The following is a 22,738-nucleotide window of genomic DNA, read 5'->3' as shown; positions in this document are numbered from 1 at the left end:
TCATCGCACACCTTGCGGCCGAAAATCGAAGTGAAACATCCTCATTAAGCGGACTACCCTCACTACTGTCGTAGTCGATGAGCCGTTGCGCGCACGTTGATCACACAGCATCGCGCTGGATATTCGCATTTTTGGAGAATCATCTAAAGCAAAGAACGTTGTCTCTTGCTGGACCTATACCGTAGTCTGTGGTCAGTTCCATCTGAAACTAACCTCAAAAAAAAAAGAGAAAAGTGTGGTGCCAGTCACACAAAACAGGAGGTGGCTGACGGCACATTAAACAAATCATAAAAAAAAGAGAAGTATACATTAGTGAATAATTTTAGATTGTACTACTACTTTCTGAATTTGCTGTAAATATTGACAATATCGCAACAATGTCAACGGCTAAAAAGTTTTTAAACGAAAAACGAAAATTAAAGAATATGAGGTAAGTCTTATGGTGGAACGAATGTTTTATGAATTTTCTAATTTTTCGAATTCTAATTTCTAATTTTGTGTTTTAGTAAGGTGGAATTGCAGCAAGTAATAATTATGAAGAAACAATGTGACGCGAAAGCCCTTGCGATAGTCGAGCAACTCTTGGAACCAGATGTAAATTCGGATTGGCTTCTGCAAAATGTAAGTACAGTAGCATATATTATTTCTAACTGCTAACTGCTTGACAACAATAATAACGTTTATCAATTCCACAGCTGAGATTTTTAAAAAAATGTCACATGGAGGACGTAATAGAGGAAAGAACGATACTGAAGTTATGTGGATATGTTCTCTGCTCAAAACCATTAACCGTAATTATCCAACAACAGTATCACATATCGACACGCAGCAATAAGGTATACGATGTCAGTAAACGGAAGAAATTCTGTAGTTCGTCATGTTACGGGGCATCCAATTATCTTCTTGAACAAATGCTGGACAGCCCATTGTGGCTGAGAGATAAGGAGGATATATCAGTTTTCAAAATTTTATCACGTGATATAAATCGTAAATTCACTCAATGTGGAGAGGAAGTTAATATTCTTAGTAATAACCACTCGCAAGGTATAACTGATAATAACAAAAATAAAACTGATAATAACAAAGAATATAACACGATCGAGCAAACGAAAGAAGATGTATTGTGTGATACTTCATCAAGCTTCAAAGAAGAAGATACATATAGTTCTTGTTCAGTAGATGATGTGAATGCTGAGAAAGAAGATGTACACGTGAAAGAGATTTCCATAAATACTGAGTCACAAGAATTACTCGGCTGTGAAATAAATCCATCGAAACTACATAAAAATCCGATAAACGAAGATTGCAGTTTACAGGAATCCATAAAAGAAAATCACAATGATGATACGCAAAAGTTAAATATAAAACCAGAAGTAGAAAGACAATCCGAAGAGATTCTACATTCTCATGAGCACGACACGGATACAGAAAATACAAATTTTGAATGTGAAAATGTAATCACATGTAATAAGGATAATAAAACTTTGCAGTCCCAACCGGATGGCACAGATAATAAAACTGATGGGATTAAAACATTACAGCCCCAATTGGATAGAATATGTAGCAGCAGTACTATAATTTCTTCAGATTCTCGCACTAAACATAGAAAAAACAGGGACGCGGATAAAAGTAAGAAAACTAAGAAATTCAAACAAAAAGAAGCGAATAATGTGGTGGCAACAACTGATGTTTACTGCAATCTTATAGCACGTGTCGAACAAAGTGTTAGAGAATGGGTGACAGAGAACACGCTTTGCCTCTTACTAGGCAAGGAAGATGAGAAGAATCAGTTATTAGAAAGCCTTATACAGCAAGAAAGATATCAGAAATTGTGTAAGAAACTGGATAGATTACAATTGGAAGATAAGATGAGAGATCACACCAACCTGGAGAGAGATACTCTCAAACCTTTACCTGTTTCCTCTGTACTTCAAGAGGAAGGGAAGAAAATCGAATTGAAGGTACAAGCTTGTTTTCTCTTAATCGAAAACAAGATACATTAGATAATCAAATAATAATTGTAATGAGAAATTGTACAATACGTAGGTGCGTGCATTCTATGCAGGGGAGACAACATTTCCATTATCCGGAGATAGCAGTAAGGAATCGGAGAATAAAGATGACAATGGTGAATCCGTATTACCACTAACAGAGAAATGCGCGCCCAATGTAATTCGGCGTCGAATTTTCTTGGATAAACTTAATACGATGTAACTATTCTGATTTCAACATGATTATTGGAAATGTTAAAAAAATTTATTCAAGTCCTAATTATCATTACTTGACAAAGATTTACGTTTATTGATTCCAGATTGCCGGATTTACTGCGTACTCTCGCGAACAATGCGAACGTTTCTTCAATGATGCAGTACACTCACAATAATGAGAGGTATTTCCTGATCAAGATTTTGGTCAGCACTTTTAATCTATCTGCTGGAAACATCATTTTTAAAACTGGAGAATGGACACTCGTGGGACTCATCGTCATCAAAATGTAAGTTGGATTAACGGGACTTGTAAGTGCAAAATCTCAAAGTACGTGTAATTATTCCAGGTTGAGCTTTATCGATGTAAAACTGCAATCACTACTCCACTCGAAACAAGCTTCGATGTACACGTCTATGATGCTCACATTGTACAAATTGGATGGCAATTATTTGGACAGATTTATGATGGAAGTCACAAACAGTATAAATGCATCCGAGTTAAACGATAGGAATTGAAATTATAAATTAGTATTAACGGACTGTATGAGTTTTATAAATGTATAAATGTACAATTTTGTAAATATACACATGTACAATTTCGATTCTTATAAAACATCGATTGTAAGTAAGAACCTTATTAGGGCATTTAAAATAATTGTTTGTTTTTTTATAAACTTTCATATTTGTTTCTTTTTATAGAATTACTTTTTTACAATTATATTTAATAATTATAATTTAGATATAATTACAGTGTTTTATTCTTATAAACTGATCAAGTCAAAACATTTTTGGAAATTTTCAAAAATCTTAAAGGTAAATAAAACTAGGCAATTGGTCAAGATATATTATGAAACGTACCAATAATAATGTGTCCTCATAAAGCTCCTAAATCCATAAATTAGGAAAGTTCAATGAACATTATTATTATTCATTTCGAAAGATATTTCTAAAGCGCGCTTGATGTTGGAGTTGATAACCCAGTAAGTGTAGAGGAAGGACAATCGAGGCCTAACGTATCCATTTGAGCTCTTGATGCTAATTGATCTTCCGTAGAGTGGCTACCGACCTTGTCACGCAGAGATTCATAAAGAGTGTGAACTGCTTCGTTGTGCTGCAAATCGTGAAATGTTTAATTAACAATAGAAAAAATTTATTATACTAAATTATCCACAGCAGCATTAAAAATTCTTTAAATATTGCGACAATAATATTGTTACCTGACTCGTTGGTTGCAAGGCTTTCAACAGCGAGTGCAATCGCGTGGAAGGCAACTTAGGATATATATACCAGAGGAGTTTCAACAGATGCCGTGTGACATTGTCTCTGCCTAAACCAGCTAAGAAAAACTCGTCAAAAATTACTGTACAGAAGGATTCATTCGAGAATTCATCAGCCATGTTCAGTATCAGCAGTGAAACCTGCGATTAAAAATTGAGATCATCGCTATAGTAGTTATCATTAAAGTTCAGTATTTTGCACGTAATTGCAACAAATATAATGTTCGACAGAATTGCGCACGATATCAATAAACATGTTACCAATGTGTGCAAAAATGGATCTTCGAAAGCCCGTTGCGCTTCGCAATTTGGTAAAGTCGCCAGTACCCTCATCAGACCCCTGGCGTCTCCTCTGCCCCGTCCAACTCCGCCGCCGCCGCCAACGTGTAACGCATAATACATGGACAAAACTGCGGCCACTCCGGAGAGCTGAGCATAGGCCTGGCACGCGTCGGGAGGCGGCCCAGAATGCTCTATTATCGCAATTGCGCTTTCTCTTTCGTCCGGTGGAAGTCTACAATTGAGTTGTCTTATCTGATCGTCCACCTAAGAAATTAATTACATTATCGTACATCCGCGTCGTTAAATTAAGTCTCTTAAATTAATGAATCGTTGAGTCTTCCGCATATACTTCAGTCCAAATATTGAAGAACAAAACATCTCGTAAAATTACCATGAGTGACATCAGTGCTGGCAGAAACTTCGTAACGACTTGACTGTCTAGTTTTGGCTCCTTGAAGTCTTGCAAGTCGATCATCTGCCAAGCGGAGAGTCCCAGTGCAAGCATCCGTAATAACAATACAAGCACGGCGTTCTCTCTGGGTAATGCTTCACCGTTTATCAAATGAAGCGCTATTTTGATTGCACTGCTGGCGAGAAAGTTCACCGCATAGGGATCGCACAGGGTCATACTGAGATCCCCCAACACCTGCTCTTGTCCCTTCTACACAAAACTATAGATCATATCGCTGTCCTGATGTAACAGTTAAAACGATATCAGTACAGTTCAATCTCATACCTTGATGCTATCGAGAAAACCTTGCAACTCACGAGATCGCTTAACGTCCACGTTCTTCTCTCGGATACAGGCATCCAAACACCAAGTGAACTTGTGACACGGATCTACGCAGATGATTTCTTGCACCTACACATAATGCAACTAAATAAAAGTCAGAGAACGATATTGGATAGAATTAAAGCAACAAAGTGTGTCGTATGGTGTTATTTTTTATCGATAAAAAGATCTGACGAAGTATACGTACGCATGTTATATGTATTATTTACCTCTAAATCGTGCAATGCCATTAGCAGTTCCGCTCTCAAAGTGCAATAATGAATATTCTTGGTACGTAGAAACAAGGTCCTTAGAAACTGCAGTACCATGTCGTACAATTTTACGCTGTGCCCAATCATGTGGGCTAATTTTTGCACAACTTCCCCTTGCCTCCTCACCTACGTAAAACGTAGTTAGAATTACTAGATCGAATCACAAATCTAATTTGCATCAGTTACAACGCACGTACCTTAGGAGACGGCGTAAAAAACAGACTATTTAAATTGCGATGGTCAAATAAAATCTGCTCCTTCTCGATGATATAACGGCTAAATAACGGAGAAACTTCGTCTCCGAAAAGACTTTGATTATCCCTCCAGATTTGTCGTTTCACTTCTGTATCGGCATCATTGTACAACTCCTTTTCTTTGACCAATACTCGTAAATATTTGTCCTCGATGTGTGGTGTATTTCTTAAAATACACATGACAACAGGTCGCAAAGCGGGGACTCTCACAGCAGGAAAACTTTTAGACAACAATTCTTTCAGTCTTTTATCAGCGGAAGAACTTTTTTTATCAGTTCTTTCCACGCCAAGCTCGTTAATTTGTTTAATTAACCTCTCACGTAGCTCCTCAAGAACAGAGGCGTGAAAATCTAATCTTCTAACCCCATGTAGATCAAGTAAGGGTAACATGGGACGCAGTGATGGTAATAATATACCATTCTGTAACTGAAATACAACAGACACTTATTATAAAATACAAAATGTTAAATATTTATTATAACCAACCCTATGTGCTGCTCAATTATTAGGTATGTACATTTACTGCAAAAGTTTCTAAGGTTACAAATGAATGGATGCCTCAAAAGATGAATCAAATTATCAGCATGGGAATTATTGCCCGAAAGATTATTGATAGTAGCCAATATTTCAATTAAAATACATGTCATCTCATTGTCATTAACAAATAAAAATAGCTTTTTATTTTATCGTATGAACTTTGCAAGCAACTAATATCAACACAATTTTCTATACAACGATCTTTCTAAAATCTTTCTAAGATACAATTATTTCCCAGAGTACAATCACACTCTGAAAAAGATAGTATTTCATCGTTTTGCGTGAATATGTTTGATTATTTACCTGAAATTCTTCGATGGCTTTCAGTGGATCTGTACAACTCGTTAAAGCGTCTCTTAGGTAAACTTGCCCAGGTATTTCAAGATCCTCCAGTCCGTTACCAGTGGACGTGCTATTGCTCTTTACCGAATTCATTATTGCGTCTGGTTGAACACCGCAATATCTCACACATGTATTCACATAAAGTTGCGTATATTGCGTTCAAACTGGAATATCTTGAATAGTTATTCGTTTATACACGTGTGATACATTTGATGACAAATACTCGTTACTTACCTGACATCTGGCGTCCGCTGTTATCGTTACGACCATTGAAGTAGTGGAATCATGAAGACCGACAGTGGCACGTGGGCACGGTCTTACTGCTTACATTATGAAATGTTCGGAAACGATTCCGATCGGAATGATTCCGTTTTTTCCCCACATTTTTCCCTTTCTTTCCCTTTTTTTTATAATAATCTTAGATACTATACTACTGGACCACGCACTGTTGCACAATAAGTTCTGCTGTACTGCAATAACGAACAGGATTTTTGCCAGTTCTGCAATAGAAAACGCTTTAGTATACTTCTTGAACTTGTGCAATAGAGCAATAAAAAAACAAATCTTTTAATAACATGTGACTGTATATAAAACAAAATTTTATGAATACGTATACATTAATTTTCATAACTATTATCTAATTTTGCATTTTAATATAAATAAATATTATAAAAAATTGTAATTGTGTAGCAAACATATTTTTTTAATTTTAAAACGCTTACTTCTTTAAAATTGTATTACAATTTCAGATTAAATTATTAATATATTTAAAATTAATATATTTAAAAACCAGTGGGAAACGAATAAACGTATGACGAACAAATCAAAAGTGGCCTTCCCACAGGCATTTATTTATCAGAAACGCTATCATTAGAGTGTCTCTAATAAATAAGTTTATGAAAATTAATAAGTATATGTACACAATATAAGAACAATGTGTTATAAAATTTAATTATTACGCTATTATATACAATAAAAATTAATTCCACAGAACGTAAATTAATGGCATGTAAATTAAGAGGGAATTTTATTCTTATATAACAAAGAATAATTTTCATAAAAAAGGATATATTATTTTATAGAAGAGGTACATATTATTCCTTCCTAAAAGGAGAAGAGAGAGAGAGAGAGAGAGAGAGAGAGAGAGAGAGCACTATATAAATTACACAGCAAAAAATATTTCTGTATAACAATACGATTCTTTCCACGCAGCAAATGTTATTTCTCATATCTCAATCACTTTTTAATTACGCGTAATGTATTAATGATATTTACATAACAGTACAAGTAAAAAATTTATTAATTTAATGAAGCATCGATGCGATGTCGATAAAGCAGGATGTTGCCAGCATCGCAAAATCAGGCTAAAGTGGTAGAGGTGAAAGGTCAAAGGCAACGGGTTAGCATGGATATCGACTCAGGTGAGATCGAGAGGGCGAGGTAACCCGGTTACAGCCGGGGCGGGTGAATAGGCGCGAAAGCGGGTTGCGCCCCAGAATTCGACTTTGGCGTTTTCGCACACGCGCGCTGTTTAACAACACCCTTCGCTCCGAATTACGAACCGAAAAAAGCCAGGCGAGCCTCCGTCAATCCCGTCTACGAAATGTAAGATATACGATATACGTAGAATCTATTCTTCAATCTCAATTTCAAGTGAACTTTAACAGATCCGTAATGCAGCATGCGAAGTATATTTGCTAATATAATGCTCTTCAACGACAGATAGCGTTTGCTTTGACGCGATCTTTTTTTTTTATTTCTCTTTTACACAAATATCTTGTTTTTCTCAGCAATAATTCTTCTCTCGTGAATGCGACGCTTTTGCGGAAAGTAAAGACAGAAAGTAATGAGTCAGCTGTCGTTACTCTTGGACTCTTGCACCCCCGTCTAGACTCGGCCCTGCGCGCAGGGGTGCTACTGCGCCGATGTGTGCCGAGGGTGGAAAGAGCGAAATAGAGGGAGAACGAGAGAGCAAGAGAAAGAGAAAGAGAGAAGGAAATGGAGAAAGAGAGAGTAGAGGCGCGTGCGATGCGGCTGTCTGCGGCTGCTCCGGCCGTCAGTCGGTGGTCGTGAATGGTCGCACGTACGCTCGCGGGGTTGACGGGCGCGTCTACCTACATCCGCGAGAAAGGCGATGGAGGCTTCGTGCGCCTCGCCGACGATCGAGTGAGAGACACGCCGTTCGTTTTGATCGCCATCGCCGTGCGCGTTCACGAAGCGTGCGTTTCGTGATAAGGCTGCATGGACGGACGCACGGACAGAGCAGCGCGAAAAGAAGGGTGCCCACGAGCAACGGGGGCGACAAAATGTCGTACCACTATTTATCGTGAACGAGTCAAGTGAACGTGGGAGAGGGAAAAAGAGAAAACGAGCGGACGAGCGAACGGAAAGAAAGAGAGGGAGAGGGAGGAAAAAGGGGGTTGAGCACCGTGGCGATATCTCTCTCTCTCTCTTTCTCTCTCTTCTCGTGTTGTTTGGTACGCGCAGTCATTTTTGGTGTTGTTGGTTGATGGCTTGATGCCTGTTTCTTTCTTTTTTTCGTTTGCTATATAATTGCTGTTGCTGCCGCCGTTGAAGCCGCCGTCCGCTGCTGCAGCGGTCGCTAGCGATCGAATCGAAAAAAAAAAAAGATTTACACTCGAGCGTAGCCCTTTCGTTGTCTCTCATCGTTGTCGTCGTCGTCTTCGTTGTCCCTATAATACTGTCTCCCTCGCGATATGTATATACCTCCCTCTTGAATGAGAAAACAAAAAAAGATTTTTTCGTCCCCCCATCGAGAAAAAACGATGCGAAAAACAAGAATCATGATATTCCCGGGGGCCACCAGCCAGCCTGTAATTTCTATCTTTTTTTTATCACGAGTAGATGACAGTTTCTCAGTAGGTCACTACTTTTCTTCTAATATCTCTCTTACGATATCTCGTGTTCGTCGTGAACGTTTCTTGGTCCCGCGAATATCCGCGGATTTTTCACGTTGAATATATATTTTCCTCTCGTAACTTTTTTTGTGCACGCATGTACCGTGTCATGCATGCATGTGTCGCTTAGCCGCTAGGCATGATCAACGCTTATCACTCACTCATTCGTCATACGTTTTTTAACCGCTGCATAGTTGAATTGGAGAACGGTCCTTAGAATCTGTCATTCAATTTTCTTTCAACATGAGTAATTTGACTCCCGTTTCATCAACGTCAGTTAATTATAATTAAAATGTTATATTATTTATTATTTTTATTACTCATTTAAGAATCAAAGTTGGGAACTTGAACAGTGTCAATTGATTATTATTCATCTTCTCTGCAATTAGACTAATATTAAAATTAATTGATGAAACGGACTCCTTACCATTCTTAAACCTTGTGTGGCCAATCAATTTGCACTTTTACGGAAAAGCTGCAAGTTGATTAGCTACATATTTCTCAGACCGAGATCTCGAACCGATTTCTAGCATCGTGGACATAAGGCTTTAGTAATCAAATATAATATATTAATTACTATCTTACTTATACGTAATAATATAATTTAACTGACTTTTCTGTCTAGAAAAGTAATTCTTTTCAAAAATAAAAAGATGAAAAATTAAATTATTTTGGAATTTAATAAATATTGCTGAAATCAGCTACGAAGTATCAAAGTAATCATAATGAAAATTTACATGTAACTGCGATATGTTTTATTGCCATTTTTCTCACTATCTTACAATCATCTCACAATAAACGCTTGTAATTTATAATCAAGCACTTTTATTTAATGTATAAATATGCATATAGAATATGCAATAGAAATAGCTTTTCGCTCATTTTTTAAGCACTTTAAACTGTTAATAGTGACATGAAGATTGTTATGCTTGAAGCAAGTTCGGAGTCTGTGAACGTGCTTTCGACACACGTAATCGAAATTAAATTACGAGTAAATATCAATATGTTTAATACACAACTCAGTTGTACGTACATTTATGACGGTCATGGAAATTGCCATGTATGATATTACTAAACTTTTAAAAATTAATGCAAAATCATCTTGAGATCGCTTCTTAAAATAATAGAAATGTAACAAGAAAATATTACACATAATTGTTTATATATATGTATAAACAGTAATACAATATTCTTTTTAAATCACTTTACATATATAAAGTTAGGAACATTTTACATATGCATATTATATGATTAAGTTTGTATAAATGTGAAAGAATTATAAATGTTATGCAAGATAGAAAGAAGTTTTCAGGTTTATTTGAAAAATTCTTTCCAGTATGCATATCGTGACTGTACAAAACCTTTTTATGTTAATAGAACTATATGAATAGCAATTAGATATAAAGCTCAACTGTTCTTGTCTTGCCATTAGGAATTAGCGAAAACTGAAAGCAGAGCAAGACATTCTGACGTATATACTTTACATAGAAATTTTCGGAAAAATCACTATTTCAAATTCTGAGTATTATTTTGTTATTTGTTATTAAATCATAATGTTATATAACATATATATATACATATCTTAACTTTTCTAAATGCACACTTTCTGATACAACACGAATGAATTGCTCGCTACGTATATTGTTATATTCGTACTTGCTTTTCGAATATCCAGCGAACGCATAACCGAAAAGTTTTATAGAGACGCTATATATAACATGATTCTAATTGATTGCAATATGTGTAACGTGCAGTGTTTGAGTTTTGAGATTCAATTTCGTATTTCAATTTAAAAGGTAAAAATGATCTTTTTCTTTTTTCATATCCTTTCTTCAAATTTTATTTTCTCTGTTTTTATTTTATTTAATATGGAAAATGTGTTTATTTCATTTTGAATTAGAAAACAATAATATCTAAGAGTTAGATTTAACATATTGCTTTATTCATGCTTTGAAAACTGTTTAAGAAGAAAAAAAGATTGCTATTTCGGAGAAAGCATGGAATAAACGTGATGGCAAGTTATGCTTGGAATACGCGAATCAAACCAAGTAAATAATGCGTTACGCGTTCGCTGATTAGTGGTGACTCAACCCAACGTAAAACGAACCGCTTTCAACGTGCTTGCCACGTAGTGATTTAGAGACGTAGACTGTAACGACGGGCGCCACAGCGGCCGGAGCTCCGTCACGTTTCTTGCCGTTCCAGAGGGGGCAAGAGAAAAAGAGAAAGAACGTGGGAGAGGAAAAGAGAATTCTTGCGAGATAAAATAAGGAATCGAGAGACACATGACATGGATTGTCAGCATCATGCGACATAACTCGTAACGAGAACGGGGCAGCCGGCCACGAAGCTGCTTCTGAGACGGACAGGCGGGAAGAAACCCGACAATCTGCTGAGCGATGTACGCCGCGGCGGGTGGTGCCAGCATCGCCAACCGGAGGAAGCAGAAGCGGCTGCAGCTCAGCAAGCAGACACCGGTCCACGTCGTCCCGCCAAGATTGAAGGGCGTTCCACCCGGTTCGCGTCATCATCAGCAGCACTACCAGCACCACCAGCACCAGCACCAGCACCAACATCACCATCAGTACCAGTACCATCACCACCACCATCACCACCACCATCCGACCAAGCTCGTGACTAATCGTTCGCACCAAGTTGCGCCCACATCGCAAGTACCACGAGCACATCAGCAACAGCAAGCGCCGACGTCGACGTCGTCGTCGTCCGCCGCGTTCCACCCGAGCATCGACGATCGGCACCGTCACGCCGACCACCACAAGTCCCAGCAGGTCGCGCCGGTCTCGCCGATCCAGTTTCCGATCTCGCCACCCCCGCTCTCCCTCGAATCCTCGGCATCCGCCACCTGTCCGGCCAACAAGTCCAGCAAATTCCCCTTTCCGCCGCCCTCGATCCTCGATCTCCGAGCCTCGCCTCCTACTTCGGAGCTACAGGTGGGTACATCGTCGGGAACTCTCTCTTCCTCATGACCAGCCTCCCGGACTCATGCTGTTTCTTAGCCGCTCACTCTCGCCCAAGTCACGTACCACCACTATCACACCGTCCACCCTTCTTACGTATAGTTCTCCACATGTATTTATTCACACGCAAATCCCAGAAATCACGCAAATGTGAGATAAAATGCGTCACGCAATGCGCCTATCAGGCAGAGAAAACTGTTGAATTGCCGGTTATTCGATGCTGATGCTTGGTTTTGTGATGGATGCTTGATTGGTCAAACGATATAAGTTCAACGACAAAATTATGATATATGTTTTAAGAATCGTTACACGCGATATCCTTAGGCGTTTAAGTTGACCGGGAAGCTGTATGTTTATTTTTATAGTTCCACCATTTTTCTGTTAAGTTTTTAGTACATTGAATTCGTCATTATATGAAGTAAAATCAAAGTCAAAATAGATAATAAAGATTTGCTTCTCTCACAGACAGGCAGTGTATTTCTTTACCGCCAACAATCTCGATTGGAAGGGATCCATTTTATTATTCTTTCCGCTTCAGTTTCATGTTTGAGCGTACACCGATCGAACTTGATTATGCTACTCATCGTACAACCGTTATCTCTGCCAAGTGCGATCATCGGCGAATTAGACCAACGAATATTACGAGCTCGATACACACACACACACACATACACTCTATCGCTTTAGCGCGACTCACCCCTCACTTAAGCGTGTATACGCTACCTCTGGTTGCACCACATCTCTTTTGCCGGCACCTCGTACAACGTATAGCAAATAGCATCGATCGGCTGTCTGGTGGCGTACAACACGCGATAAACCTATCAAGGAGTAAGAGAGGCGACAGATTCTCCACGCCCGAATATTCTCCCGGCCCTCGGCCAGGTCGGCTAAAGGCTCGCAATGTAATTTCAGTATAGCGTGAAACATGCCTCCTACGATTCCCGTCGGTGAACACGAGCAGCGATCGATGTTGATGGCGATGGGTAGCGCGATCTTAGCCGTAGACCGTCACGTCCGGTACCGATCGGGATCGGCGGTGTATCTATGAGGTGGTGGACCTCGTAGAAAGAGCGGTCTTCTCTTCATGTTATCGGGTAGGGGAAGATAAGGTAAAAAAAGATAAGAGGAAGGAAAAAGAAAAGTCAAGCGAGGGCCAAAGAAAAAGGTCAAGATTCCGACAATCGATAGTATATGCAAATGAGTGAGCAGAATGCAGGCTGCTCTATTGATTAGACGAGAGAAACACCGAATACGGGGGGGTAAGGTGGTGAATTTTAGAGAATTACCTTCCAACTTCGCCACCAGACTCATTCCGCCGCTTCCACGATATCCCCCACGATCTTACGTGTACGGGGTAAGTATCAAGTCACGCCATACGACGAGTCGTCAGCCGTCGAAAAGCGATCTTAATCCTTCCTTCCTTCGCGTGAACCCTGCGTAAATTAACATCGCGACTTGTCGTGCGGTTCTTCCGAGTGCCAACAACACTAACGAACGAAAGGTGTATAGAATAATGTTAGTGCAACGGTTCCGCGAGTATCGATCCGCAATATACGTGCTGTTTCGCCGATCAATGTCTCCTTCAGCCTTTTACGGCAATTACGGCAAAATCGATCGAATGATCTTCGGGGCGATCCTGCATAATGAACTGAACCGATAAATCATATCCTTCTCAGCTATCATTTCTGATTAAAATAACTTCTCGTTCATTCATATAACACAATCATCAATATATTTATAAAGGAGTTATCGAAGAAGACTTTCACGTGTCCATATCAAATCCAAGATATGCATAATTGTCTTTTAAAATTTTATAACGAATAAAATAATTGTGCAAAATATAGTAAATCAGAAATAACTTACCGAAAAAGTAAAAGAGCAAATAATTCGTTGGACGAGGTCACTTTAACGAAAGTTCATACGATTTACATTGGCCTTGACAATTACTCGTGGCGATATGTCTGAGAGTTACATATTTCAGTGTGGCGGTCAGGGACCTGGTAAAGCGGCATGGCAAGGCTGCAACAGACCCTCGCCCCTTCCTTTATCTCCTACGTCGCCTGGATACAATCGGGAAGGCTACAGAACGAAGCAATGCGAGGCACATCGGCGATGGATGAAGAGGAACAGGGTAAACGTTATTGAGACTGTCGTGACACTGGGAAAAGAAAATTATCTATATTATATTGAAAAAGAAAATGTTATATTGTTTACATTACGATGTTTAATTAATACAGATACAAGTACAAATCAAAGAGCAAATTAAATTGCATAAATTCGAATTAATTTGCTGAATTAATTTGTCGAGGAGAGATAAAGTTGATCTCTTATAAGAATCTACATAAGAATCTATATAACATGTTGCGGCGAGATTTTATCGAGCGAGATACAATATAGTCGGAAATTGAGTCTGGCGAGGGAGTAACTCGTTTCGTCGCGTTTCAGATAAGGGATGCCAGTTACTGCTACGGGAGCAGCGGCGAGGACGACGAGGAAGATGACAGCAGTAACGCTATTCGCCAGAGGGGAGAGGTCAGCGCGGCAGTGAATACTGTGCTGTACGTGGGTCTAGGGACCACGGCGCTCGGTTTAATTATCTCGTTTGTCGGCATCGGGGAAAAGGGCTTCCTAAGCCCACAGCTAAGGCTAGTCGGTCCATCGTTACTGTGCGCCGGACTACTGTGCTGCCTGTTCCGCGTGCTACTATGCCTCTGCCTGTGCCGTTGCGGCCCGTGCCACTGGCGATTCTGCCACGTCGCCTCGCACAAGAAAGAGAAGGCGAGGAAAGCGGATGCACGATCGATGGGAACGTTACCGACCGCCTCGCTGCTGCCGCCCACGCAAAGGCAACAGCAACAGGAACGACCGATCGCGCCTACGAGCCGCTCCGTGTCACCAGCGACGAAGGGACACGAGCTTCTGCTCTCGCCTGCCCAATTACCGGAGTGAAGGACAACGTGTCGCATCACGAACGTTTTCTACGAATGAATTCTACGCCGATTTACTGCCGGTTCTTGTCCAAGTACCCGACTCTAGTTTCCGTTGCGGCCTGAACCACGAGTTCTCGCAGCCTAACGAGTAGTCTGAATGCGTCTTTAGAGCTTAAACAATAGAAGAATAAAGGAATCGGCTACGTTTTTCTACCCTTGTGTCGTGTTCGAGAAAATAGCGATACCACCATTAGATCGATCCACCAGGTCTCTCTCTCTCTCTCTCTCTCTCTCTCTCTCTCTCTCTCTCTCTCTCTCTCTCGTAAACAGTCTCTTGCAGTTTATTTGCGCTCACATTCTTACAAGCTTCTTGCTTCTTTATAAAGATTATTTTTACCTTTCGGTTCGATCGAATCTTATAATGATTATGCCTTAACATTAAAACTTAAAATATTTCGCTGCCCATGTTACTAGGCAAAGTCGCGTCTCTTTTCTCGGATCTGTACGACGATTATCGATGCCCAATTTCACAGATCGCACAGAGTATCTTAGAACGTGTAACGCGTGTGTCTTACGTTATATCGATATCACTTTAATTCCCAGTGATCAGGAAAGTTGGAATTGCATCTGTTCGTTGGATGAATAACTATAGATGACCGAATTGTCAGAACTGGTGACGCTCGATGCCGTCGCAGTGATGGCGAATAGCTGATCCTCGTACATGTTACCCTGCGTTTCCATTTTCCCATTACCAGTAGCCGCCCCAGTGCTCGGAGGATTATCGCCCTTCGTTGCCTCACGATACTTTTGCAGATACACTTTCAGAGGCTCGACGTAATTGTCGAAACCAAGCGTGGTCATAGCGAACAAAATGTCTTCACCATTGATAGTTTTACGCTTCTCCATGTGACACCTGTCACTCGCTTCCGACGTGATAAATGAAATGAACTCCGACACGCACTCTTGTACACATTCACGCGCATCCTTAGCTATTTTCCCAGCCTCAGGGATGGCTCGTTTCATGATCTTTGCTACGTTCGCTATCGGCAAGAAGCGATCCTGTTCTCGGAGAGGTCCACCAGCCGTGGAAACGCCAGGACTTTGCAATGGATCCCCCGTACCGTGATTCGAGTCATCTGTGTTCTCAGGGTCATCTAGGTTTGGAAGCATTTGTTAAAATTTACACTTATCCTTTATTACTCGAGCAACTCATCTATCAATTTGTTTGCGACCATTTACAAAGGAGAATACTCGTATAAATATACTGCTCAGATATATATATATATATATATATATATATATACATATAAAAATATCGATCTTTTAATAAATACATATGATTGATACATTTTTATTTTGATACATCTTATGTAGCAAACTAATCCCATCTCTCAAGTACAGACACAGTTTTAGTAACCTTTCAATACGTTTAAAAATGGTTTATTAATCATTGACGCATATCGCTCGTTGATGGTTTGCAACGCAAAGATAGAAAGAACTTTAACGAGCTTCATCACTATTGCAATAAAAATTGTAAACATGGTACAGTCTGAGAAACTGTATACTTATACATGAGATGTGATTAATGATATGATAGATACAAATATAACAGATCGCGAATTCAAATAATATTTAAATGTACGACGAAATGTGTACGTGACGATCGTGAATGCCAATGTGAACGTTATCTCTCCGAAGAAAACGCTAACCTACCTTCCATGTCGTCCGATTGTACGCCGATGTAAGACGCCGCGACGCCGCCTCCGCCCAAGAACGCCGTCGATCCTAAAGGGCCACCATCGTCTCCGCTCTCACCACTATTCTCCATTTCTGATATTGCTTGATTCGATGCAAATCAAACACTTTCTACTCTCTTAACCTATGCTATCTTTGTTTTCACGCTGCTACAAACCGAAGAGTGGCTTGTATATACACATACGCATCACATCATGGCTGCATTCAGCAGATTCAACCACGGTATAAACGTATATAAGTAGCGACACTGAACTCCTTCAGCGGTATCCAATTTTCAGTGCGCGTGCGTCGGTTTGTCCTATCAGAAATATGCAATTGGACACAGCCAATAAAAGTAGTCAAATTTAACCTAACCCAATCAAACTAAGCAATTTGATTGGCCTGTGGTCAATCGGGACGTGGACAAACGTGGACGCGTGCTGCATCCTGTGTGGAGGAGCCCACATGCTCCACGCAAATATTCCTATATCCATGATGTACAATCTTACGTGCAAGAATTCGTTTTCCACGTGCTTGGATTATAAAATAAGATGTTACAGATCCAAAAGCATTTTTAAATCTTTAAGGAGAGGAAAATTTTATTCAGCATCCGCATCCAATCCACACTATCCAACCGACAAACCGAACAGCCTTGCTTCAACGAAGAAGTAAACTACAGTATCACAACATACTACGTGGTCCATATTGCTATCTCAGTTTCCAGTCTGTGCGATTTTTAGTTCCTCTCTCTCACGTACGCACGCGATACGTTGATTGTCCGTATAACGATTTGCGGGCGTGTGTACGTACGTGCGAGGTATTTAGCGAAGAATATTGCGACACTGTGAACATCGTTCAGGAAAACATAGGTAATCGGGAAGATGCGATTCGCGAACACGTTCGACCAACATTTATGCGATTGAACGACCTCGACAGAGATAGGTAAAGAACAATGTTCGTGCGGCTGAGCATACAGTTGTGCGCGTATATGTATACGTTCGTAACAATGTACGTCACGCCACGGCAACTGCCATATCTGATGTGCTTAGGTTCCGGGTTTTTTTTCCCTTCCTAGCTTCGCTCGTCGCATTGTGTCGATGTGATTCTCGCTAGCCTTGTCGAGACGAGGCGTCGTGACGCTACGCACAAAGTCGCACGAACGATCGAAGCCATTGGCGTCCTTTAGCCTCGCGACAACGAACGCATCGTTGACGATCGCCTCGGTACCGCATACGATGCCTTTTTATCTGAAATTCCAATAGCTGAGCACGTACAGTGCCACGCACGGCTCGGCATTGTCCGCGAGCTTGCCAGTCCCCGATTCGTTTTTTCTCGTCCAATCATCCGTCGTCCTCTCGTGCTCGCGAATCTGCGTCCGCCACCACCGCCGCCCGCATCCTGCCACGTTCGATAAGTGATAGTCGTTCAACCCAACGGTGCGAGTACCTCCGTAACTCTGTTTACCAGTGTACTCGGAAATTCTTGAAATTACGAAAATACCAAAAAAGAAAAGAGGCGCAGGTCGGTGATGGGTCTATTTTCCTTGCTGCATTAAAGTTACATTCCTTTTTACAGTCGGAAGTGCAGCTAAAATACACGAGTCCATCGAGTCGGTTCAGTTCCATGTTCTTGGTTTTTTTTTTAATTATCCAATACGAGTAATCGAGTATCAACAATCTCGTGTGATTAACAATTTTGGAAACGGATGTTAATTTCAGCGCTAAAAAAAATTAATGAGATTTACAAAATGATGGATTTTCTGTTTAAGATCAATTAGTATGAAATAAAATATATTCATAAATTCTTGATTGTTTTTTTGAATTTTTGCATCTTTAAAACTGAGTTATTGTTATTATTGACAGATAACTCTATAATCTTAATAAGCTGCATTATAGCTCTTGAATCACGTGAGAATAATCAAAGGATCACCAATCATGGAGTCATCGGACAGAAAGAATGTGTATCTTGCAAAAACTGGTGACAATTCTTTAAACTCAGCAATGAGAGACACCATGATCGTTGGCCAGACTAATATGGCACCAGGTATATGGTTGTAACTTGAAAACTGCTTCAGTTTTCCTTCAGTGGTGACTACTAGGTTCTCTTTTATAGAATGTGGCGGAGAAAGTGTGATGAAGCAGAACAATGTGTCCACAGTCTCCAATAATCAGGCCAAGTGGTCCAATACTGGACAAAGTAAAAATTTCATCATTAATGCCGTACCGGTGAAGAATGAGGTACAATAATTTGTATTCATCTATACATATAAAATCCCTATTCTGTCTGTCGTTGAATTGATCGAGTACTTCCCGACATGCTAGAAACACCAAATTTCGCATGGTGATAGGGGTTCATCCCCAGGTAATGGGAAAATTCTTGAAATCTTTAAGGGGATGCTGGAGCTGCTAGTGAACTTCTTCGCGATGGTGCTGCCATTTGCACAATAAAATGCTTTTTATAACAATTTCGCAATTTGTACGCACAAAATTGCGGTTGAACGAACTCGGGATAAAATAAAGGAATATAATGAAGCTTTTCAAAGTGACTTTAGAAGCGTAATAAAAGAGAATTCTCGATTCTCCTTTACGTAAAGGAGAATCGAGAATTCTCTTTTATTACGCTTCTAAAGTCACTTTGAAAAGCTTCATTATATTCCTTTATTTTATCCCGAGTTCGTTCAACCGCAATTTTGTGCGTACAAATTGCGAAATTGTTATAAAAAGCATTTTATTGTGCAAATGGCAGCACCATCGCGAAGAAGTTCACTAGCAGCTCCAGCATCCCCTTAATTTCAACAATGGCTGTGTTCAGCAGAAAAAGCAGATCGGTAAGCGCTTAGTGATTCTTTATTATGATTGGTTTCTGCACTTGAATCCAGCGAAGATCTAAAGGCAAGAACCAATTGTATTAAAGAATCACTGAGCGCTTACTGATCTGCTTTTTCTGCTGAACGCAGCCAATGATAACGCCTGGCGTAGACAGGTGTTTCCCTAGTAATACAATAAAATACATTATATTGAATTTTATCATATTCATAATACAATAAATTCAATAAAAAGTGGATATTCATCAGTTGACATACCTTACAAGTACTTGAATTACTATAGACAGGCCTTATATTTAAGGCCTCCTTAAATTCATCTTCAGATGTTCCATAGTCAATAAAATGATCCATAGAGTATCTGAAGATAAACTTAAGGAGGCCTGAAATATAAGGTCTGTCTATGAATACCATAGTTAGAAACAACCTTCCCAACAATTTAAGAAATTTTAATCAAATTTGAGAAAAAAAATTGTTTAAATTGCAGTCTTATCTAATCAAAGAGAATGATGAGCATGTAAAACAACCAAAACATTTTGATTAGTCAAATCACAATTTCAATTTCAGATAGTATGATAAAAGCTTTACAGTAATTGCAATTAATAATAATGATGTTTTTTTGTAGATTGTACATCTGGAGGATGGTAATGCCCATTGCAACAACAAGAAAATGTATTACTATGAAAGACACTACAGCGGTCACGAGGAGCCCGAGAGACCAACGCGTAGAGGAACGAAGAGATATAGGGACAAGGATGCACCGAAACGTGCTCTGTATGTGACAAGTTTCGAACGAATGACAATTGAATTTTACTTCGATGCCTTTTACATGCACTTTAATATTATTATTGCTTGATGTTTTTTTAGTGTTATTACGATTTTTCTTAGTTAATACGATCATATGTTATAATGGGAAAAATATTTGTTATTATAGTTTATGTTAAAAGTTCAAACTGCGATTACCCATTGTATCATTTTGTTATTGTATTGTATATCTCATAGGTCAGCGTTCTTCTATTTCTGCCAAGAGCTGCGCGGTAAAATGAGGGAGCTGCACCCCGAGATGGGAGTAGGCGATATCGCAAAGGAATTAGGAAAATTGTGGATGAGCACGGATCTGCAAACGAAATCTAAGTACATGGCTATCGCGGAAGAGGATAGAGCTCGATATGAAAGAGTACGTTGTTGTTTTTGGACTGCACTGGAAATAAAAACGAATTCGAGACTTGACATTTATTTTACAGATTTTCGTGCAAATATTCGTAATTAATTAATCCGCATGAAATCTTTGTAAATTTAATGTAAACCTACTGATTTAATTTGCAGGAAATAATCGCGTACAACAAGAGAGTGAAAAATTATGATCCGGAAGAAGTTGGAACCGTATAAATGACACCACCAGACAGAACTGGCATGCTGGATTTACTTTGATTCAAGCATTGCATGCTTGAAAATTTGACTACTAACCTAGTATTATTGATCGTTGTATATATTATGTATACTGTTGATATTGTCCGGAAAAGAAAAAGAAAAATGACTTGCGAAAATTCAGTTATATACTTATAACACAAAAAATAGATTTGGAAACAAGAATTCCATTTTATAATGACTTTCTCACACGGAAACGCTATATTATATATACGACTAATGCTGCTAATTATATATAGATATATATATATATATTACTGATGATGCAAATTCAGTCAGAGTCCCAATTATCCATTGGCAGATAATCGAGATTCTGTACAAGTTTTAGAGATAGTTAATGATTCAAATAACAGTAAATGCTATTATGCGACATTAATATTAAAATAATGATAGCGATGATAACGATATTGGTAACGTTCAAGAATAATAGAAACGTACATATTGCACTATGCACTCTTATACCGCATTAATAGAGCTACAGTAGATTGCTTCGCGTGACATAACAGACGACGCAAAAAAGATGTTCATTAGCAGATGATAAGGAAAGGACAATGTAATTTTATTACATGATAACCGCCTACGTATATATGACAGATTTCCAAGAGAGATTGTTAGAAATAATTTTGCCGCCTCGCAATACACTTTATATACGCAATATACTGACTTTGCTACTTACAAAGTAACTTTAAGAATAGTGGATAAAAAAAGTACGTTGTCTACAATAATTTAGTAATTCTAAAATTTTTAATCTAAAAAAGATTTTTAAAATCGATCATTGAATTGATATTCACATCTTGCAGAGGCAAGAAGAAAATGCTTGTTACAGCAATATAAAGTATTTGTAACGGTAAACGGATTGAGAATCTAGGATCAAGTTCAAAATTGCGAGAGTAATGAAACAAATTCAGAAAAAAAGGATTGTCTAAAGAATAATCAGAAAGCATTAGCAGGCAGCATGGAAATACTTTTTTCCAATCGTGTCAAGAATATATAGATCGTAATTACATCGTGTTAACAAATAATGAAATTTATTTTTTAAATTATTAAAATTTTAATTTCTTCCCTATACTTTTATCATTACATCAGTATATAATGTATACAATCTTGATATTTCCAATGATATATATTATTCTTTATTACATCTTCATATTAAAGTTTAATCAAATATACACTATTTTATTTTCTTTCGTTTATAATAAAGTCGAATAAAGCACCTTACACTTTGTATCGATGTTTATTTTCTGCGTACAATTGTCTTTCAAACAGACACGTAAATAAATACTTTCTTTATCCACTAAATATTTCCGAGGAATTATAAAATGATATACATATTTCTTTTTCTAAAGGGAGATGGATAAAAAGTTTTTATAGAGAGGCTTAATCGATAGGAGAAACCATTTAATTATTACAGCGATTATGTCGCTAACGAACGTATTGAGAAGGCATATAACAAAGTAAAAATTGAGAACAGGAAGAGCGTTGTACAGTGCACTTGTCAAACTGCACATATATTCATATACTTACAATAAATTTAGATATATACATATATCGGGAAATTATATCGAAGTCCCGAAACCACGGAATATATATTCTATGTATTTTGTTCTTTTTTGCAATAAAGATAAAGAGACATAAAAACACATTGGTCGGACAAAAGTTGTTTATTTCATAATAATTGCACGCGTGTTGTCTTTCCAACGTACACTATCGCCCGCAGTTTCTAAAACGAAACGCACGAGCGATCCCCGTGCATTTGTACACTTTTATCACGTTAAGTTCTATGTATGCACACATACGAGTTGTCCGGTGTGAATAAAAAAAAAGGTAAAATAAGTGAATAACTTTGATACTGAAATATATATATGTTACAATATTCACCGTAACGTATACATACATACATACATACATACATACATACATATCTCTCTCTCTCTCTCTCCTCTCTCTCCTCTCTCTCTCTCGTTCGCTCGCTCGCTCTCTGGCTTT

The 22,738-nt window shown here is 38.7% G+C and overlaps 5 protein-coding genes across 10 annotated transcripts; 3 read left to right on the top strand and 2 right to left on the bottom strand.

Annotated features, from left to right (window-relative positions):
• Positions 1-14: 14 nt before the first annotated feature.
• Positions 15-2,841, top strand: LOC105284747 (putative RNA polymerase II subunit B1 CTD phosphatase Rpap2). 2 transcript variants are annotated; one of them, XM_011348485.3, is made up of 6 exons: positions 15-430; positions 507-621; positions 696-1,961; positions 2,047-2,210; positions 2,312-2,494; positions 2,555-2,841. In XM_011348485.3, the coding sequence occupies exons 1-6, from the start codon at positions 378-380 to the stop codon at positions 2,721-2,723; spliced, it is 1,950 nt and encodes a 649-aa protein (XP_011346787.1). In that variant the 5' UTR covers positions 15-377; the 3' UTR covers positions 2,724-2,841. The 2 variants fall into 2 exon arrangements, with proteins under 2 accessions (XP_011346787.1, XP_026824015.1); XM_026968214.1 differs by having other exon boundaries at positions 2,537-2,820.
• On the bottom strand, positions 2,743-6,183 carry LOC105284746 (negative elongation factor B). The gene is made up of 8 exons (XM_011348483.3): positions 5,905-6,183; positions 5,008-5,490; positions 4,769-4,936; positions 4,503-4,628; positions 4,158-4,427; positions 3,746-4,030; positions 3,425-3,625; positions 2,743-3,318 (listed from the first exon to the last, which is right to left on the bottom strand). The coding sequence occupies exons 1-8, from the start codon at positions 6,034-6,036 to the stop codon at positions 3,154-3,156; spliced, it is 1,830 nt and encodes a 609-aa protein (XP_011346785.1). The 5' UTR covers positions 6,037-6,183; the 3' UTR covers positions 2,743-3,153.
• A 1,807-nt stretch (positions 6,184-7,990) lies between these two features.
• Positions 7,991-14,980, top strand: LOC105284748. Of its 3 annotated transcripts, none has more exons than XM_026971060.1 (4): positions 7,991-8,420; positions 11,067-11,812; positions 13,821-13,970; positions 14,285-14,980. In XM_026971060.1, the coding sequence occupies exons 2-4, from the start codon at positions 11,261-11,263 to the stop codon at positions 14,786-14,788; spliced, it is 1,206 nt and encodes a 401-aa protein (XP_026826861.1). In that variant the 5' UTR covers positions 7,991-8,420; positions 11,067-11,260; the 3' UTR covers positions 14,789-14,980. The 3 variants fall into 3 exon arrangements, with proteins under 3 accessions (XP_026826861.1, XP_026826832.1, XP_011346789.1); XM_026971031.1 differs by having other exon boundaries at positions 11,032-11,812; XM_011348487.2 differs by having other exon boundaries at positions 7,991-11,812.
• A 114-nt stretch (positions 14,981-15,094) lies between these two features.
• LOC105284749 (nuclear transcription factor Y subunit B-1) lies at positions 15,095-16,729 on the bottom strand. The gene is made up of 2 exons (XM_011348488.3): positions 16,483-16,729; positions 15,095-15,923 (listed from the first exon to the last, which is right to left on the bottom strand). Exons 1-2 carry the CDS (start codon positions 16,595-16,597, stop codon positions 15,376-15,378), a joined length of 663 nt encoding a protein of 220 aa, XP_011346790.1. The 5' UTR covers positions 16,598-16,729; the 3' UTR covers positions 15,095-15,375.
• Positions 16,730-17,227: 498 nt separating this feature from the next.
• On the top strand, positions 17,228-22,393 carry LOC105284750. Of its 3 annotated transcripts, none has more exons than XM_011348493.3 (6): positions 17,228-17,372; positions 18,366-18,546; positions 18,616-18,740; positions 19,950-20,098; positions 20,327-20,501; positions 20,651-22,393. In XM_011348493.3, exons 2-6 carry the CDS (start codon positions 18,438-18,440, stop codon positions 20,711-20,713), a joined length of 621 nt encoding a protein of 206 aa, XP_011346795.1. In that variant the 5' UTR covers positions 17,228-17,372; positions 18,366-18,437; the 3' UTR covers positions 20,714-22,393. The 3 variants fall into 3 exon arrangements, with proteins under 3 accessions (XP_011346795.1, XP_011346793.1, XP_011346794.1); XM_011348491.3 differs by having other exon boundaries at positions 17,249-17,445; XM_011348492.3 differs by having other exon boundaries at positions 17,249-18,024.
• The last annotated feature ends 345 nt before the right edge of the window (positions 22,394-22,738 follow it).

The sequence above is a fragment of the Ooceraea biroi genome, chromosome 1 (genome assembly GCF_003672135.1).
Source record: "Ooceraea biroi isolate clonal line C1 chromosome 1, Obir_v5.4, whole genome shotgun sequence".
Taxonomy (NCBI): domain Eukaryota; kingdom Metazoa; phylum Arthropoda; class Insecta; order Hymenoptera; family Formicidae; genus Ooceraea; species Ooceraea biroi.
The sequence above is the reverse complement of the archived record's forward strand: the minus strand, read 5'-3'. Positions and strand labels throughout refer to the sequence as shown.

Bases quoted from the DNA above. Each gene is read 5' to 3' on its own strand.
- LOC105284746 (XM_011348483.3), bottom strand. From the start codon at position 6,036: ATGAATTCGGTAAAGAGCAATAGCACGTCCACTGGTAACGGACTGGAG. The intron at 3,626-3,745 runs GTAACATGTTTA...TTTTAATCGCAG, and splicing joins ATCCATTTTTGCACACATTG to GTTTCACTGCTGATACTGAA. The intron at 3,319-3,424 runs GTAACAATATTA...CACGATTTGCAG, and splicing joins CCTTGCAACCAACGAGTCAG to CACAACGAAGCAGTTCACAC.
- LOC105284749 (XM_011348488.3), bottom strand. From the start codon at position 16,597: ATGGAGAATAGTGGTGAGAGCGGAGACGATGGTGGCCCTTTAGGATCG. The intron at 15,924-16,482 runs GTAGGTTAGCGT...TTCCAAACCTAG, and splicing joins ACAATCGGACGACATGGAAG to ATGACCCTGAGAACACAGAT.
- LOC105284750 (XM_011348493.3), top strand. From the start codon at position 18,438: ATGGAGTCATCGGACAGAAAGAATGTGTATCTTGCAAAAACTGGTGAC. The intron at 18,741-19,949 runs GTACAATAATTT...GTTTTTTTGTAG, and splicing joins CCGTACCGGTGAAGAATGAG to ATTGTACATCTGGAGGATGG. The intron at 20,502-20,650 runs GTACGTTGTTGT...TTTAATTTGCAG, and splicing joins ATAGAGCTCGATATGAAAGA to GAAATAATCGCGTACAACAA.
- LOC105284747 (XM_026968214.1), top strand. From the start codon at position 378: ATGTCAACGGCTAAAAAGTTTTTAAACGAAAAACGAAAATTAAAGAAT. The intron at 431-506 runs GTAAGTCTTATG...TTTGTGTTTTAG, and splicing joins CGAAAATTAAAGAATATGAG to TAAGGTGGAATTGCAGCAAG. The intron at 2,211-2,311 runs GTAACTATTCTG...TATTGATTCCAG, and splicing joins TTGGATAAACTTAATACGAT to ATTGCCGGATTTACTGCGTA.
- LOC105284748 (XM_026971060.1), top strand. From the start codon at position 11,261: ATGTACGCCGCGGCGGGTGGTGCCAGCATCGCCAACCGGAGGAAGCAG. The intron at 11,813-13,820 runs GTGGGTACATCG...TACATATTTCAG, and splicing joins CTCCTACTTCGGAGCTACAG to TGTGGCGGTCAGGGACCTGG. The intron at 13,971-14,284 runs GTAAACGTTATT...GTCGCGTTTCAG, and splicing joins GATGGATGAAGAGGAACAGG to ATAAGGGATGCCAGTTACTG.